General features: G+C 42.1%; 1 protein-coding gene across 1 annotated transcript in view; it reads right to left on the bottom strand.

Annotated features, from left to right (window-relative positions):
- Positions 1–535: 535 nt before the first annotated feature.
- Positions 536–19,792, bottom strand: part of CHRND (cholinergic receptor nicotinic delta subunit) — a 38,424-nt gene continuing 19,167 nt past the window's right edge. Inside the window, exons 5-12 of the mRNA XM_072142483.1 lie at positions 14,729–14,884; positions 14,236–14,351; positions 12,579–12,779; positions 12,300–12,411; positions 11,240–11,354; positions 7,655–7,865; positions 1,643–1,761; positions 536–1,125 (exon numbers count right to left, since the gene is read on the bottom strand). Of these exons, the coding sequence (XP_071998584.1) occupies positions 943–1,125; positions 1,643–1,761; positions 7,655–7,865; positions 11,240–11,354; positions 12,300–12,411; positions 12,579–12,779; positions 14,236–14,351; positions 14,729–14,884 (1,213 nt within the window). The 3' untranslated portion in view covers positions 536–942. The remainder of the gene's footprint in view (positions 1,126–1,642; positions 1,762–7,654; positions 7,866–11,239; positions 11,355–12,299; positions 12,412–12,578; positions 12,780–14,235; positions 14,352–14,728; positions 14,885–19,792) is intronic.

Genomic DNA, 19,792 nt, shown 5'->3' with positions numbered 1-19,792 from the left:
GGCTATATACTACAGGGGGCAGGCTGGCTATATACTGCAGGGGGGGCAGTTTGCTTGGATACTATAGGGGGGCAGTCTGGCAAGATACTATAGGGGGCAGGCTAGCTATATACTTCATGGGGCAGGTTGGCTATATACTTCATAGGGCGGGCTGGCTATATACTACACAGGGAGCGGGCTTGCTATATACTACAGAGGGAGCGGGCTGGCTATATACTACAGAGGGAGCGGGCTGGCTATATACTACAGGGGAGGTACATATACATTATATAGTATATAGCTAGAAAAAATAAAAAACTTTGCATTAAAAAAAAAAAAAGTCTTGTGTTACAACTGTATTGCAGTATATTGTGAGTATACTACTGCTCTATTACAGGCTCCCTGCTGTCATGCTATCTGATTGGTGCCCTCCGATCACATATGCCCATGCTAGGTACTCATTATATGCTGTGAGAAGGATTATAACATTCATAGCGACTTGCACCCAAAACCTGAAAGTATTTGTCTCTCCAGCCATAAGAATCCAGAACTACAATCAAATATAGTAGGTTTGATTAAACAGTTACATCTGGGTTTAAATTCCAACAAACAATGTTACAGTAACATCCAGTTGTGTCAGGAGAGGGGAGAAGGATTAGAAGCAAGTCTACATTATTATTGTAGTTGATGTCATTTTCATTGCTTATTTTTTTGGCTTGTAAATGTTCTGTTCTGTTATTGTGTTAACACATTTATAGACTAATAAAACAATTTTAAGGATTGTTCATTTTATAAAATAGTCAACATAAAAGAGGCAACAGAAAATCCACTGTAGATGCGACACACATGACAAATATAAAAGATTAATAGAATTTACACACTGATAAATCCCATAAGAATTAATACTTTCATATGTGTAAAAAGTGTATTTCCTTTTATGATGGACAGGTATATCCTCAGCTTCTATATCAATCTTTTATGTCCTTCCTTGTAATCATAGGGATCTCCAGCAAATGGGTATGTAGGTGGTTGGTTGTAGGCTCCTCCCAAAAATATCCAAAGGGTCCCGATGATCATAATTGGAGTCACAATAAACAGGCAAAGGCGGTCGACCGTGCGAGCTACACGGTACCAGTTATCTTTCTCCTGCAAATAAAAGGAGTAAGAAACAGTAAGCAAGTATATCACGGCTAGTATATAACATAACATTCCTCAATGGAAAATTAGTCTATAGGTGGGGGGGGATATTATTAAGTAACTCTTGATGGAGACTGCTGAACTGTAAATTTAGCGAATCCATCCTGAAATGTTATTCTTTCTACACCAATGCCCAGTTGTAGTGCTATTACAACAATTATTTGTGACCCATTAGCTGGACATGCCCATTTACCTACCCACAGAGTTGTGTAAAAATGTCCCAGAACATTTTATTGGAAAAACCCAAAAAATGTGCAAAACCCTATTTTACGACTTTCTGAGACAGGGATTTTGTTTTGTAGACCTTGATAAATTCCTTCCACGGTGTAACACACATGTCATATTTCTACCTCATGGACAGTTTTCTGTGCGTTACATGAAGTCACTTCAACTGCTAGGAATAATAATTATCTGCTTAAAGCCCTCAAAACATTTCTATATATATAACATAAATATTCACACATACCTCATTGTAATTGTTCTTTTCCCGCATGTGCTTAACTATAAAGTTGGCCCCATCAATGGCTGGCTTTATTTCTCCATATAGCTGGTCATGTGAGCTGTCTGCATTCAGTGGATTCAGCCCTACAAGTGATGGCCAGTACAAAACACACAAGATCAATAAACGCCTGCGGCCCGATCGGACATCACGTCTGACATCACCCTAGAGGAGATTTGCCTATTTACATTGCTGTTAACATGTGTGTTCACAAAACACAATTTTAATGCAATGTTGACACATGTATTAACATTGTGTTAATGTTTCAGTTTTATGATAACATGTTAACACGTGTTAACACCACATTCACATTGTGTTGTTTTGTAAACGGACTGTTATTAGGCAAATCTCCTCTCCTCAGTTGTTGTATTGCATTTCAAAATGTAGTATAAATCAACAGCTGAGGAGAGATTTGCCTCATTGCAAGGCTGTTACCAAGTGCAATTACAAAACACAATGTGAATGAAGTTAAAACATTTGTTAACATTTTGTTAAAATTAAAATAACACATTGCGTTTTGGTCGCGTTTTCACATGTATTTGTCAGCTGAGGAACTGAGTTGCCCAATTACATTACTGTTAACATGTTTGTTTACAAAATGCTATGTAAACAAGCAGTTAACACTTACGTTAACAATGTGGTAACAAAACACATATGCTAACATGCTTATATTGTGTTTTGTACCTCTCCTCAGTTCTTTTAGGCTGCGATCACATGTTGTGTTTACCGCATGTGTTTAAAAACGCATTGGAAGAGCTGAAATGTGTTAACATTGTGTTAACAAATGCATGAGTTAGCCGCTGTGTTAACATATGAGTTAACAATATGTTAACGGTTGCGTTTTGCAAACACATGTGTTAACAGCTGTTTAATTAGGCAAATCACTCTTCAGCTATTCCATTGAGTTTTTAAATGCATGCGGTAAACGCAACGTGCGACTGCACCCGTAATGCGTTTCAAAACCGCAGCCCGAGGGCGCATTCACACGTTGCGCTTTGGTTGCATTTTCATTGCGTTTTAAAACGCATTACAACAGTGAGATTAGGTGATTTGCCTAATTACATTACGGTTAATGTTTGCGTTTACAAAACGCATTGTTAACGCATGTGTTAACATAGCGTTTGCAAATATAAATAGTAATGTAATTAGGTAAATCATCTCTCCTCAGCTGTTGTAATGCGTTTTAAAACATAATGAAAATGCAACCAAAGCGCAATGTGTGAACGCGCCCTCAGGGCACGTTCACACGTTGCGCTTTGATTGCATTTAAAACGCATTACAACAGCTGAAGAGAGGTAAACGCAAATGTTTAACAGTAATGTAATTAGGCAAATCACCTTTGCTCAACTGTTGTAATGCGTTTTAAAATGCAATGAAAACGCCCTGAGGGTGCATTCACATCCACGTTTTGGATGGGTCAAAAAGCGTGTTTCAGAATGCATAAATGTTAAATGTTATAATGCATTTGGCTACACTGGAAGCGTAACACAGACAAAGTCGCACCCACCAGGACGGGCCTCGCATGCCTGTGATAGGGAACGAGCCGCCGGTGTTTTGCGTTAAATTAACGCAACACACCGGCGTCTCGTTCCCGATCGCAGGCGTTTCCATAGAAACGCCGGTGGGCGCGACTTTGTCTGCGTTTGCAAGCACAGACAAAGCGCTACGTGTGGCACCAGCCTTACAGTGTTCACAGTTGCTTACACTTTCAATAAATGGAAAAAAAAAAACTTATTAACCCCTTAAGGACGCAGCCATTTTGTAGCTTAAGGCTCAGCCCGATTTTTTGGATTCTGACCTGCGTCGCTTTATATGGTTATAACTTTTGAACACTGTTACTTATCAAAACGATTCTGAGATTGTTTTTTCCCCACATGTTGTACTTCATTTTAGTGGTAAATTTTGGCTGATAAGTTTTGCGTTTACTTACAAAAAAAAAGAAAATATGATAAATTTTTTGAAAAATTTGCCATTTTCGAAATTCAAAATCATTGCGTTTTCAGGCAGATAGATTTACCACCTAAATAAGTTGCTGAATAACATTTCCCATTTGTCTACTTTACATTTTCATAATTTCTGAAATGTTTGGATAATTTATTTTGATGTCACGCGGCTTACAAAAAGAATATCGCTTTTCCGGATTTTCAGAATTGACTATTTTGGGGATAAATACAGTTTTGAATGAAATTTTACATATTTAGCACCAAAACCCCCTATATAACCAACCCATTTTCAAATCTGCACCCCTCAAGCTATCAGAAACAGCTTTTACGAAGATTGTTAACCCCTTGAGATCTTCATAGTAATTGAATCAAAATGGAGGTGAAATTTAGAATGGTCAAATTGTTCCCTTATACGTTCATTTAGCACTAAAATTTACACATTTCCAAAATATAAAAAGAGAAAACCCACCATACAATTTGTTCTACAATTTCTCCTGAGTACAAAGACCCCCCACATGTGGACATTACTTGTGTTATGGGGGCACAGCGAGACGCAGAAGGGAAGGAGCGCCCTGCAGCTGCCAGGATTTTAGTTTCCTCATTGGCCCCTTTTGAAGGCTATAAAATTTTTGCTTTTTCGTTATTTGGGCCATGTGATGCCATTTTTTTTTGCGCGATGAGATGCTTTTTCCATTTTTACCATTTTGGGGTTGGTATCACCTATTGTTGAAAATTTAGGAACTTTTTTTGAGGGCAGGAGTAGAAAAGCATCAATTCTGTACTGGATTTTTTACTCTTTTTTTTTTGGTGTTCACCGTATAGACTAATAATCCTGTTATCTTTATTCTATGGGTCGATACGATTACGGGGATACCAGACTTGAATATATTTTCTTACGTTTTACTAAATTTGTCAAACAAAACCCTAATGTGGGGAAAAATCTATCATTTATGTATTGCCGTCTTCCAAGTGGCATAACATTGTTACTTTTTTGGCTACGGAGCTGGTTGATGGCTTATTTTTTGCGGGACATGTTGTACTTTGCACCAGTATCATGTCGGAGTACACATGGTTTTTTGATCACATTTTATAGCATTTTTTGTGGGATTGAATAGCTAAAAATCATAATTTTTAGAAGGTTTATAGCAGTTTTTTTTTACGGCGTTTATCGTGGGGGTTCAATAATGATTTACTTGTATTTTACGGGTTGTTACGGACGCGGTGATACTATATATGTGGGGTTTTTGTTATGATTTAGACTTTTTTGGGGTTATATGTCTCTTTATATGTTATGGGGCTTATGGGCATTTTTATTGATTTATTACTTTATTTTTTATTGAATAACATTTTTTTTTTACTTTTTCACTTTTCCACCATGGGAAATGACCAAGCAATCATCTGATTGCTTGTTCATGATAATACTCTGCAATAATCATGTATTGCAGGGTATTATCAGGGTTAGCCTATGCACTTGCATAGGCTGGCACTATGCCAGTAAGATGACGTCACAGACGCCATCTTACTGGCAGTGCCTGCAGGCAGTGCTGGGGACCAGATCGGACCCCAGCACTTCCATAGCAGCGATCGGTGCCCCCCGAAAACGGTTCGGGGGGGCCGATCGTGGGGGAAAGACACCCCAGAGACATGTTAGATGCCGCGGTCGTGCTGACCGCGGCATTTAACGGGTTACACACCCGCGATCGGAGCCGACTCCGACCGCGGGTGTTACACTGGGGTGCCGGCTATTAGTTACAGCCGGCACCCCGTGTTTCCCGATGCCGGTTCGGCTCTGATCCAGAGCCGAGCCGGCATAAGCGCCGTGGCGGATATATCCGCCACTGAGCGCTAAGTCACTGCGCTCCGTGGCGGATATATCCGCCACGGAGCGTGAGGGGGTTAAAACCAGCCATGGTAAACATGCAATCACACATGAACATTTACACATTCTACATGAATACACACATAAATTGCACTTGTATTCACACTAAATACCACCTGTACATGAACATTCCACATACATCCTTGCATTACATGCACATCTACATTCCACATACATACATATTAGATAACTACTGTCCAACAGTATACTTTAAGGCAATCATATTAGATCTGCAGCTGGGGCTTGGAGGGGGCATAAAGGCTGCTGGGGGTGGTCAGATGATAAGAATGAAAAGATTAGGGGAGGGGCAAAACAAGGGAGTAAAATTGCTTTAAATGAATGCAAAACACCGGTGGCTCGTTCCCGATCGCAGGCGTTTCCATTGACCGCGGACCGCCCCGGTGGGCGTGGTTTTGTCTGCGTTTGCAAACGCAACGTGGGACAGCGCCCTAAAAGCAGCTGGGGGGAAATATCATAAGTGTACAGCAGTAAGAAGTAAACATAGAAGTAAGCAGCTGAGATGGATCACAGGACTGAGCAGCTGGAGGGAGACACAGGTGGAAAGGGAAATGGAAAAGTAAGGAATAAATCAGAAGAGAGCTAATAATGAAGTTAGGAGGGAGATGCAGAGGACAGTAGAGAGGAGGAACCAGCCTACAGAAAACTGCCATAATCTTCCTGTCTTCTGGCTTCATTCTACTTCCTGTGCAACTCTTTCAGCCTCCCCCTCCTGTCACTGCCGACTGCATAACAATGTAATCAGCGCATGGCTGGAGAGGGAGGAGGACAGGATCGCTAGTGAGGAGCTGGAGAGAGAGGGAGACCAGATATCTAGTGAGGAGCCTGTACTGAAGCTCCAGCTGTATTCAAGAGAGAGCAAGCAGCTGCATAACAATTTAATCAGTGCAGGGCTGGAGAGGCAGGGAGATAGGACCTCTGGTGAGGAGCTGGAGAGGGAGGGAGACAGGATATCTAGCGAGAAGCCTGTACTGAAGCCAAAGCTCGCCGGTATTCAAGAGAGCAAGGAGCTGCAGATCTGCTGAAGCTCCGAGCTGGTGGGCGGGGCTTACTCCTCTCGGTGTCCTCTCCTGTCTGTAAGTTCAAATAGCGGGGCCCACCTGAGGTTTCTCCGTTGCTCCGCTGGGCCAGTCCGACACTGCACACAGTCCTTATTAATCTATTGCCCCCTGCACTGCTTGCAAAGTGTGAACCATTTTTTCCATGCAGAATTGTGGCGCAGACAGAGATGTGATGCAAACTCCGAATAAGCAGTAGGTGCTACAGCCACGACACAAGACTGGCGCAGACACTTTATAAATACATGTGCAAGAAGTTTGCACATTCTTTTCGGTGCAAAGTCAGACACAAAACTTGCACAAATGCTTTAATAAATGTGGGCCTTTTTGTTCTCCATTAGAGTCATTTTGAGCTGAACAAATAGAAACAGTGAAGGTCTTTCCATAATACCTAAAATATTTATCAATGATGTAATGACCCAGACCCTCATCACTAATCTATATTATTGGTTGATAGGACAACATATTTTACATGTAAGTTTTGGTTTTGACCAACTGCATCAACTTCTACATGTCCCTATGTTCATTTGTGAGAAATGAATGTTCAACGTTACGGCTTCTTTGCTTATCCACAAGGAATGGCTACATTCCGAAGGCCTTTTGCTTTTAAATATCTGCCGTTCTTGGTTCTAATGCAAGGGTGCTTGGAATTTGCTCTGCCTCCCTCTCCATGCTGCTTGGGTCGTCCTGGCCTCTCCTTTAGCATACTTGTTTTAATCTGGACGCACAGCTGGTTCATTAGTGAAGTTCCAGATGCAGAACTTGTTCTTCACCCTAGATTAGAATGGCTCTTTTGGCCAAAAAACAGTCGCGCAAAAAAAAAAGTTACAAGCACCAAAATTGAGAAATACCCCGCACTGCTTCTTGGTCCCTCAAATCAATTATGTCAAAAACAGAGGCAATAAGGAAATAAAAAGAGTTAATAACATCACTCAGCAGGGAATACACAACTTAGTTTTTATATTCTTTGGATAACTTCTTAAATTCTTTACTTTTGTCAGTAAACATGCATGCCAAAATTGCCCATTCTCCTCTACATTCACTAGTATGTTTTATGAATGGCTCATAAACCAGCACTTACGGGCAGGTGTAGCTCGACTGGTCAGACCATGGCGTTCTGATTGTTTCTCAAACATTAGTTCACTTCGAGACTTCACACTGAAGTACTCCTCTGCTTTAGCAATGTAACCCACTGAGCTGCTGCGTCTCTGAAGGACCCCATTCCATGGCTCAGGGTCAGGTTCTGCCGGTTGGGACATATGCAATAAACGAGGCAGTTTGCTCAGAAATATCTAAAAAAATCAAACATTTTTATATGTATTATCTTATACTGTATTACTTTCTTTAAATAATTTGCCTCAAATATTGTAGCACTTTCATTCCAAACACTGTTTTCTTACTTACATTGACTGCGCTTTTGAAGATATTGGCGAAATGCTTAATACCAGTTTTTAAGGATTTTTATAGGTTTTTGCAGGATTTAGATAATAGGTCACCTAGCACCCCACAATCAGGAGTAACTGCGTTAGGAGTAACAAAGTTTACAAAGTCGGACCTTAATGGTTCCACTCACTGTGTAATGTGGGTACTGGGTTACTTCATCTGAGCTCTCATTCATTTGAATAGTGAATAGAGCTGTACAAGGATCCATATGTGGAGCCAGACCAATCCAAGTGTAGGTCATATGTAAACACTGGGTTTTTTTCAAGAATATTAAGGGGAACAAAAAGGAAGAAGTAAAATATTGGGGACCAAAACTTTTAATGACCTATCTATTGTAACACCTGGAGCCTCTCTGCTCATCTCTTATAATCTATAGTTAGAACTAGAACCAAACAACTTTGTCTATAGCATATCAGTCACACTGCTGATTCACTTCAATGGGAGCTGCTTCTGTAGTGTGATCCGAACGCCATTACACTATGTACAGAACCAGGGCCGCATCTGCCATGAGGCGAGATGAAAATCTCGCCTCAGGCGGCAGAATGCGGGTCCCTGTAAAGGGCGGCGAAATTTGCCGCTCTAAAGTGGGCGATTCGGGCGGCCATTAGCGCCCGAATCGCCCACCAGCTAAATAAATCGCGCCTGTCTCTTTAAGACACAGGCGCGATTTATATGCGGAGCGACGCAGCGCCTTTCCGGCAGCTGCGCGCTCCGTCCTAAGCAGTGACACAGGCGTCATGACGTCATGCGCCTGTGTCACTGCGGAGCCGCGGCTCACAGGAAGACCGGAGTGAAAGCCGCGTGAAGACCGGAGCCGCGCCGAGGGAGCAGCTGCCTGCAGGTGAGTATGATTTTATTATTTTTCAAGTACTTAAATTAAATGTAGCTAATAATTAATACCGGGGGGGTGGGGCGCTATATAGGGCTAGAAAACGTTTAATACTGGGGGAGGGGGGGACGCTATAGATATCATATGGGGCCATAATTATTTTATACTAGGGGGGGGGGTGCTATATGTATTATTTGGGGCCATAATTATTTTATACTAGGGGGAGGGGATGCTATATTTTATTTGGGGATTTGGGGTTATAATTATTTTATACTGGGGGGATGCTATATGTATTATATGGGGCCATAATTATTTTATACTGGGGGGGGATGCTATATATTATATATCACTAAGCTGGGGGCTGTATATGGGTATATGGGATACAGTATATTACTAAGCTGGGGGGATGTATATGGGATACAGTATATTACTAAGCTGGGGGCTGTATATGGGATACAGTATATTACTAAGCTGGGGGGATGTATATGGGATACAGTATATTACTAAGCTGGGGGCTGTATATGGGATACAGTATATTACTAAGCTGGGGGGATGTATATGGGATACAGTATATTACTAAGCTGGGGGGATGTATATGGGATACAGTATATTACTAAGCTGGAGGGCTGTATATGGGATACAGTATATTACTAAGCTGGGGGCTGTATATGGGATACAGTATATTACTAAGCTGGGGGGATGTATATGGGATACAGTATATTACTAAGCTGGGGGTATGTATATGGGATACAGTATATTACTAAGCTGGGGGGATGTATATGGGATACAGTATATTACTAAGCTGGGGGCTGTATATGGGATACAGTATATTACTAAGCTGGGGGGGCTGTATATGGGATACAGTATATTACTAAGCTGGGAGGGCTGTATATGGGGTACAGTATATTACTAAGCTGGGGGGCTGTATATGGGGTACAGTATATTACTAAGCTGGGGGGATGTATATGGGATACAGTATATTACTAAGCTGGGGGGCTGTATATGGGACACAGTATATTACTAAGCTGGGGGCCTGTATATGGGATACAGTATATTACTAAGCTGGGGGATGTATATGGGGTACAGTATATTACTAAGCTGGGGGGATGTATATGGGATACAGTATATTACTAAGCTGGGGGGATGTATATGGGATACAGTATATTACTAAGCTGGGAGGGCTGTATATGGGATACAGTATATTACTAAGCTGGGAGGGCTGTATATGGGATACAGTATATTACTAAGCTGGGGGGCTGTATATGGGATACAGTATATTACTAAGCTGGGGGGGGTGTATATGGGATACAGTATATTACTAAGCTGGGGGGATGTATATGGGGTACAGTATATTACTAAGCTGGGGGGCTGTATATGGGGTACAGTATATTACTAAGCTGGGGGGCTGTATATGGGATACAGTATATTACTAAGCTGGGGGGGGGTGTATATGGGATACAGTATATTACTAAGCTGGGGGGATGTATATGGGGTACAGTATATTACTAAGCTGGGAGATGTATATGGGATACAGTATATTACTAAGCTGGGGGGATGTATATGGGGTACAGTATATTACTAAGCTGGGGGGCTGTATATGTGGGGCAAGATTTTATTTAAGCTGTAGGGGATCTGTATATGGGAGCTGTATATAATTTAATTGGGTGGTGAATAACGAGGCCTTTAAATATATGAGAGCAGGGATAATGAAGGGATGTTTTATATGTGTGGAGAGTGCGGTCAGTTGTGTTGTGAGGGGTATATACTTCATACTGTAAGTGACTGTGGTATTTTTAGGGACGCCGGGTGGAGATGCTGCACGGAGCTGAAGATATCTGGCTGTGAATTCACCTTTGATACGTCATGGATTGGAGAACCCGGAATAAAGTCCTCCTGATGGAAGAAATTGTCATCTATAAGGTACTAGATGCCACTAATGCCTCTCAGATCCTGTAGTCAGTCACACAGTGTCAGGGAGCTGCCTGTAGGGTTGTTAATTGTTAGTAAAGTTTTCCGCATTTACTTAACAGGGAGCGGGGGGGGGGGGCAGCATTTTAATATTCGCCTCAGGCAGCAAAAATGCTAGAATCGGCCCTGTACAGAACTGTCTAATTTCAGAGTTACCCATAGTGTAGGGCTGCCACATCCTCACTGGTCAGTTAATTATGTTCTATCCTATTCATCACTCATCAATAATTTTAGACCTAAAATCCCTTCACATGCATAAAGGTTACCCTTTTGGATCTTTCTCATACTACGGTGGAAGTATCGCCTCTAAATCCAGTGTAGAACTTTTAACCCATCTTTTACGGATGATTGAAAAATGATAATGATTGTTCATATGTCGTGTCATCCTTTGCTGTATGTACAGTATACATGTTTTTCTATACATACCGTTTTCATGCGATCTGACATGATATGTGTGCTTGGAGTTCTGAAGTGTATGTTCAACACCACAACACAGCTGACCACCACAATAGTCACCAGCACCATGATAAACATCAGGTACCTGAAAAAAACAGATGTACAATAATTTTCAATTTTAAACTTAAAAAAGTTGATTTTAAAGGAAATCTACCATCACAATCAAGCACTAAAAACCAGGGATATTCATAGATCCAAGCACTGTGACACCCTCAGTGTTGTAGTTTCACAGGCTGTTAGACTGTGCAGGTGCACAGTGAGATTACAGCAGACAGAAGGAGGGGGCATGTTCTTGGGAAGGATGAGAAAGTGTGACAGCATGTGAAGCTGCAGTACGAAGGGGCTCTAGTAACGCCTCCCCCCCCCCCCCTTCCGGAGCCCTTCTGGCTCTATAGCACAGTTGTACATGTTGATTTTAAGTTAAGTTACTCTGTGTATTGTACTTAATTTTGATTACTGATTTCCGATTACAAGATCCTGAGTCTAGTTTTCTTCTGCTCCCGTGCTAGTCAGTTAGCCCCAGTTACACATGGAAACATGAAAAAGAATAAAAATGTAAAATAAAAAAAAAAACGGTGAAAATGTTCCCCAGGGGTCTTTTATGACCTCATGGGGGACTTATAAAATAAAAACACAAACCAAAAATAGGAATATATAGGCATTCCTAATATTAAGTGGCACTTTATATAATAATGTTGGCAGAACCTATAGAGCCCTTTTACATTCCCCAAAATAAATGCACATCATGTATTGGCTAGTATATAGACTCCCTGACATAATTATGGCTAATCTATGTATCACCTTAGATGCCATGGAAAAAAGTGACCTTGACATCTAAGGAGGGTGAGAGAGGAGAGGGCTTTGTAATAGCTGCCACCTCCTTGTGGTTGAAAGGTCTTGGGGAATGGTGTTATAGCTCTGATGTATACATAGGTACTGCAAGTTTTGTGAGTTTTACAAGATGGACTTTTTTGGCATTATTTACCATTTCACAATCTACTGTATATAAATAATAATTAAAGTCACTCACTTGCTAATGAGAGGAATGGCAAAGGAGGTCTCTGGGAGGCGCTGTGAGATCAGAAGCAAGAACACAGACTGAGCCAGCAGCACAGAAATGGCCAGGGTCATCTTCTCCCCACCTGCCGGAAATATGATGTTACATACAGACCGATCCGGTGTCATGATGGGAGGGTGCCATTTCACCCACTACTGCCAAAAATTGGCCTTAAGCACGGCCACTACATCCCTCACATTCTTTCCTCCTTTTCCTGTTAGATTTGCTATCTACTAATAAAAGAGCACTTACTGTCAGCTGGTAGATAGAAGACAAGGTTGGCCATCAAAGCAATCAGCACACAAGGAGCCAAAATGTTTATGATGTAGAAAAGGGGTTTCCGCTTAATAATGAGGTAAAACGTGATGTCTTGGTATTTGGTGCTTTCTGGTGAAACATTCCTATTAATGTTCTTTTTGGCTGGGATATGGACAATCTCCCATTCTCCATTATCTGCAAAAATCACACAACAATCACATTAAATCATTTGTCTTGTATTATGTTGAATTTTCATTTATTTGAAGGTAGACTCTCTTGCTGGAATGCCTGTTCTCTGTAGTTGGGCTCTGTAGAGGTTAAATAATATGATTTCCTTTAAAAGAAATCGACCGTCAACATGAAGCATGGTGAACCTGGGGCAATTACTCATAGATCCAGGCACCGTGACTGTGGTGATCTTATTATATTTGTTATCCATGGCCTCCTTACTTCTAAAATCAACTTTTCAAATTATACTAATGAGCTAGAAGTGCTCTGGGGGTGTTATCAGAGTCCCTCTGTCCTGCAGCTGTTACAGTGTACAAGAAGCACTTTCCCCCTCCTAACTTCCTCTGCTGCCGTGAGATTGCTTCAGGCAGTGGAATATATACTGCAGGAGCTGGGGGAAGGGTAGACAATGTGACAGCTAGTACAGCACAGAGGGGCTCTGATTATACTCCTTAGAGCACTTTTGGCTGATTAGCATAAATAAAAGTTGATTCTAGAAGGAAGGAGGCCATAGATAACAAATATAAGAAGATTATCTCAGTCACAGTGCCTGAATTTATGAGAAAGTGTCCCTGGTTTATCCATGCTGGATTTTGGTGGTCGATTTCGTTTAAAAGAGTAATTACAAATTGCAAATATTTAACTAGAAGTAATATAAAATGTATTCATATAATTTTCATGGCAGTGGTACACAGCTCATATAATGTTCTTTGTAAAGCCTTTAGAGTAATTCTTCTGTAAAGGACTCTACCACCATGATTCACCATCCCTTACCAATGAATGACATCAATGTCATGTAAGGCTATGTGCACATAATTTTACTTTGGGTGAAGCCTGGATATTTATATCCTTAAAGAGGACCTGTCACCCCGAAAAAGTCCCCCACCATAACCCTCTCCCTAGCCCCCCAGCCAGTTTTTTAAAAATGTATGTTTGGAAAGGTGGTTTAAACAGATCTGCATATCTCCTGCTCTGCAGTCAGTTTTATTCATAAGGGAGGCGGCCGACACTCCCCCAGAACGCCCCTGTCAGCAGGGACCTATAGGAGAAGTCGTCAGCATTGCATGTATTGCGTAATTGCTGCCAGCTCTCCGCGATGCGGGCGCGGACCTGCTTACTGCACTGACAGTGGCTGCGGCCGCGCCGGGCTCATTGACAGTGCCGGCCGAATGTTATATATATTCAGCCAGCATTGTCAATAAGCCCAGCCAGTGTAAGGCCAACAGCATGTTATATCTTTATACCCAGGGGTGTAACTTGAGAGGGCGAGAAGACTAGTACTATATACCATACATTATAGTGGGGGGGGGGGGGGGGGCTTAGCACAGACTTTGCACTGGGGCCCAGCAGCTTCAAGTTACACAAATGTTCATACCCAATATCTTTATCTGAGAAAAAAAATATGAAAGAAATATATGGCTACCTGTGAAAGCTGCTCGATCAATAACAATCCATTCCACTGGATAGTTTCTTGTAGTCTCATCATCAATTTCTTCCTTTAACCGCAGGTTAATTTCCTTAGCATTATAAGTCAAGGAGCTAGAAACACATGCACACACAATAAATCCTTGTACCATAATGTCATTCTGAGAAAATCAAGAGCAATTTCTAAATAGTACAGTATGTCTAACCAACTCTGCTTTTATAATACTGACCATATCATTTTGCTGAAAACAATAGATGGTTTGCACAGATGTATCTCTGTCTTTAATAGCAACGGAGACAGGTTTCCCTTTGGTCAGTCTAAAAGTGTATTGAGTGAATACAAAATATCCAAAGATGCAAAATGCAACCAGATACTAAAACATTCTAGTAGAAGGGCCATATCTATGGAATTTACACTTTTAATATTTCCATTTTAGTTCCGAAGTAATTTAGGTGACATTCCATTAAAAACCCCATAACACAATAATTACCTGAATTTGAGAGAACAGTTTTGCCAGTCAAATGGAAAGTAGTTGACGTTGATGGAGCAAGGAGTTTGAAATATGGCTGGAGGAAGCCAGTACATGTATCCATCTTCATGTATAAGCACATTGCTATAGTAGGCCACCTCAAAGTTTCCATTATTGCTAAAAGCATGGAAATATAAAAAGATATAATAATAAAGAGTCATAAAGAAATGGCTGTTAATACACCGCTGTGCAAGGTATTTGTAGAAAGCCATTGTTTGTCTCCCTGTTTTCAATGTACCAACCAGCATCACCATGCGTGCCAAGCTTTACTTATTCTAATTTTTATGTTAAAAGACACCTCCTGGATCATTTGGCTTTTAAAACACATTTCTGTTGTGTCACAGTTTGCCCATGAACGAAAGTTCTCAAATTATAATCCCCATGGTGATGTTTACATGATGAAGATCATTTTTACCCATTTACTTTACAATATTTCTCGCAGGGACGGGTAAGATATATTCTTGTCACTCCACGACGAGAAAGCACAGCTGCCGCCAGGCCCGGCGCCAGCACCTGGCCAACCCGGGCGAGTGCCGGGACCCCGGGGTGCTGGAGGGGTCCGGATCAATTGTACCAGTGTCGCTATAAGACACTGGTACAATTTATCACCATCCGGATCAATTACTTTTCTGCCTCTATGCTGCGCTGGTCGGGAGCGCAGTATAGAGACAGCATCTAAAACTCACCTGTCCTGGTTCCCCCGAAGCTGCGCTCCGCATGGTATGCGACGGCTCTGAAGCCGGTGCACATGATGATGTCATCAGATCACGTGTGCCGGCTTCAGGGCCGGCGCGTATGGGAGGCCCAGGCCGAAGACAGAAGGCAGCTGTTCCCGCGCTGCTCCGGGGGTACCAGGAAAGGTGAGCCCTTTTTCCCAGAGGGGGTCAGTGTGTATACAGGGGGATGGGGGGTCAGTGTGTATACAGGGGGAGGGGGGTCAGTGTGTATACAGAGAGAGGAGGAGTGGTCATTGTGTATAGAGGGGGAGGGGGCCAGTGTGTCCGCTAGGGTAGGGGGAGTCAGTGTGTCCGCAGGGGGATGGGGGGGTCAGTGTGTCCGCAGGGGGGGTCAGTGTGCCCGCAGGGGGGGGGCAGTGTGTCCGCGGGGGGGGGGGGGCAGTGTGGCCACTGGAGGGCGGCCCACGATGGGGCCCACTAAGGCTCTGTCGCCCAGGGGCCCACTAAAACCTGGAGCCGGCCCTGGCTGCCGCTATTTACTATAAGCGTGCGCCTGATATCCTGCATCTGTCGCTTCCCTGATCAGGTCTGCCGGACTTCACCTTCTTCTTCCCGCTGAATGTAAGTGCTTGGCTTGTGACATAATTTAAATGTTAAATCCCGCGCTTAGTCCGAATCAGTCGGATTGTCTGACGGACGGCCCCCTGATTTGTGTCACAAGAAAGCTGACGCCAAAATCTGATGGCATGCGCCAAAATCCCCAGTTAAATGCAGCACAAATCGGAAATCGTCGGAATATCCGACGATAGTGTGGTCCGCGGACCCTTAGTAAATGAGCCCCAATATGATCCCTGTGTGCTGACAATATGCTTAGATTATCAGGGCCCAGGTTTATCTACATTTTCAAATATAGAAAGATGCAGAAGAACAGGCACTACCCAAGTCTCTCCATAGTGTGAACTCTCCCCAATAGCACAGGACGGTACCTTCTCCAATTGCTGGTATAATGGGATCTATTGTGGTGCTCTGTTCCCAATAGAATAGAAACCAGTAGTGGAAAGTCCAAGAACAGAATGGCACTCACTTTTCTCAATCCACGATTCCTTTATTCAAGCGTTAAAACATCAGACATCTGAGGACGCCGGGGTCCACAAGGTAACAGCCTGTTTCGCGCGTATAGCGCTTTGTCAAACCTCCTCATCATGTCCAGGACTCCACCCTTATAAAAGCCAAGGGGGAGGTGCCTGTATCATGGCGAGCAGTAAAAGTTACATTCATTTATTAAAATTTGTTTTTAATAAAACTTTCTTTTACCGTGAATTCCTAACATCCACCTTTCTATCACTAAAAACAATGTAAACTACAGTGCAATGAGTAGGTATGCATCAGACATAATTTTCACAGAAATACGCTCAAGTCATTTTTATCATTAAGTCCGCTCGGACCCATAGCCCCCGTCTTCATAATCCATCTTGCTTCTTCTCTTAGCAATTCCCTCTGACGGTCCCCTCCCTTTGGGTTATTCCTCACATGTACAATTCCTGCAAATTTCAAAGAACATGCATTACCACCATGGGATGCAATGACATGCTGAATCAATCTTGGGGAACCTTTTAGGGTCCCAATAGAGTTGCAATGCTCCCGGAATCTCACAAACAGGTTACGTATGGTTTTACCAATATAAAAATGTTTGCACTGGCAAAAATTACATATACAACAAATGACGATCTACAGTTTATGAAATCATGTACTTCATGTGTAACACCACCCATTCGTAGAAAATTACTGGTTAGCATTTGATTGCAAAAATTACTATCAACCAATAGACTTCTAAGAATACCCCAGTTTCTGTTTATGGCCGAGCGGATCTCCGCTTCAAAGGTATTATACTTGAAGGAAAAAACAAAGCGATCCTGTTTTTTGGTGATATTTCTACTTCTCACTTTCCCCCTCAGGGCTTCTTCTCTCGAAATGAAATAGGCTCTCTGAGCTGCCCCATCCACAATATGTTTGGGGTACCCATGTTCCTCAAGTCTCCTCATTAATTTTGTAGCCTGGTCTAAAAAGATGGAATCGTCACTGTTCAATCTACGCAGTCTGAGGAATTGACTATAGGGGACCCCTGATTTTGTATGTTCCGGGTGAAAACTTTTAAAAGGCAATAAGGTATTGGAGGAGGTAGGTTTCCTGAAGCATTCTGTTTTCAAAGAGGTATCCTCAATGGTGATCAAAACATCCAAAAATTCCAGTTTCTTATCCCCAAAATTAGCTGTGAAGAACATATTGGGGCAGATTTATCAAGCTGTCTGAAAGTCAGAATATTTCTAGTAGCCCATGGCAACCAATCACAGCTCCCCTTTAAAATATTCATGAGCTCTGGTAAATTGAAGACTGCACTGTGATTGGTTGCCACAGGCAACTAGAAATATTCTGACTTTAAGACAGCTTGATAAATCTGCCCCATTGTATTCATTAGTGTTATTCAAAAAATTTACAAATTCAGCAAATTGCTCCGCAGAGCCTCTCCACACAATGAACACATCATCCATATATCTGAGGTATGTATGTACATACCTCAGATAAGGGTTTGATGTGGAATACACATGTTGTTCCTCAAGAGCGGCCAAAAATAGATTTTCCAGGGCACAGGCAACAGGGGTCCCCATGGCCGTACCACTTTTCTGGACGTACCACCTATTGTTAAAGACAAATGCATTATGTGCTAGTATGAACTCCAATGATTCACAAATAAAGTCCACCAGTGTATCCTCTTTGGCAGTATTAGTAAGAATCCTTCTAATGACTTGTACCCCTAACTTCTGTGGGATTTTTGTATACACACTTTCCACATCTATTGATGCCAAATGAAAGTGTTCCTGCCATACAATATCTTCAACAGCATGACGGAAATGGAATGCGGTACCAGTGTAGCCACAGCTGAGGCTGCGTTTAACCAGGGCAGAGAGGACGCCGGTGTGTTCTTTGAGAAATGTAATGAGAAGGATGCACTTCAGTTGCTGAGCACCAAGAATTTGGAACAAAAAATTTTTCAACTTGCAGAAAAGGAAGTCCGATTATTTTGGACGAATAGCTCCCTACATTCATATAGTCTTAATAATCGAACACCAAGAGGCTTCCGCGTGTTTAAAGACGCCTCACAGTCGTCTTTAAAAAAGTATTCATCAAGGAGTGGGAGGAACTCCATTTACAACATTCCCTCAGCTTGATGCGATTAGTTCTTAAACGGAATGAACAGGAGTACACGCTTGTTACTACTGAACTGAGTCCACTCCATATGGCAATAGAAACAGAAACAGAAGGAAGAACAAAGCAACTGATTATTGGACAACCGAGTCGGACTCCAGTGTGTCGGATGATAGTTCACAAGCGGCTGCACAAACGCAGGTGAACTGTATAGACAATGCGGTCCCTAGGAAAAGAACCAGGAGAGGGAGACCGAGAAAGAAGAGGTTTCCAAAGCTGTCCTCACAAGAGGAAGCATGTCACCTGGAGAAAATAGAGACTCATTCACACATTAAAGACCCGGGTAGGAAAGTCATTAACCTTACTCAATATGTATTGGATCATGCATGTGTCTCACTTTTGGAAAAGGGTCTAAATTTTGTGGAGAATTTCGACCCTGTTTCCTTCGAGGTAGATCTTTTTAAAGCACTACTTCGCTTAAATTTAAAAAAAGTTTTTTATAATAAAATTGAGTTCCCCACTTCTACCCCGAAACAGGGAGAAACTTCCTGTAGGATCGGCCCTTTGGGCTTTAGTACCCGTCCATTACTTACAGATTCCTATTTTCAGGATATGTCGGATGCATTTCTGTTGTCTAATTTAGGTAACTGTTCAGATGAGGATGACACCCCCTGTGTATCTTTGGGAGCAAATGAACCTTTTAGAGGTGGTATACGTTCTACATATTGCCCCCCTTTGTCTGCCGGCCACTTAGATGAATTTCAGAATAAAGTTCTTAGTGACCTTCCTGCGCTCATTTACCCAAGCATTCCTTCTAACCTTACTAAAGAGGAATCTTGCGCCCTCAAGTGGCTAAGGTCAAAAAAAAAACATAGTGGTAAAACCGGCAGACAAGGGGAGCAATGTGGTACTGATGTCGAGGGACTATTACGTTAAAGGATCGGAGAGACAGTTAAATCATGTGAACACCTATATCCCTTTGTCCGCTAATCCCACCACGAGGTTTGAGGGAAAATTACAAACATTACTGAGAACAGGGGTGGAAAGAGGAATCTTTTCTGAGCGTTTTGCAGAAAAACTACTGCCATTACACCCAACTTATCCCTCATGGTATTTTCTACCTAAAGTGCACAAGGGGTTAAAA

The sequence above is a fragment of the Engystomops pustulosus genome, chromosome 3 (assembly GCF_040894005.1).
Source record: "Engystomops pustulosus chromosome 3, aEngPut4.maternal, whole genome shotgun sequence".
Taxonomy (NCBI): Eukaryota; Metazoa; Chordata; class Amphibia; order Anura; family Leptodactylidae; genus Engystomops; species Engystomops pustulosus.
Note: the sequence above shows the minus strand (reverse complement) of the source record. Positions and strands in the feature narration are given on the sequence as shown.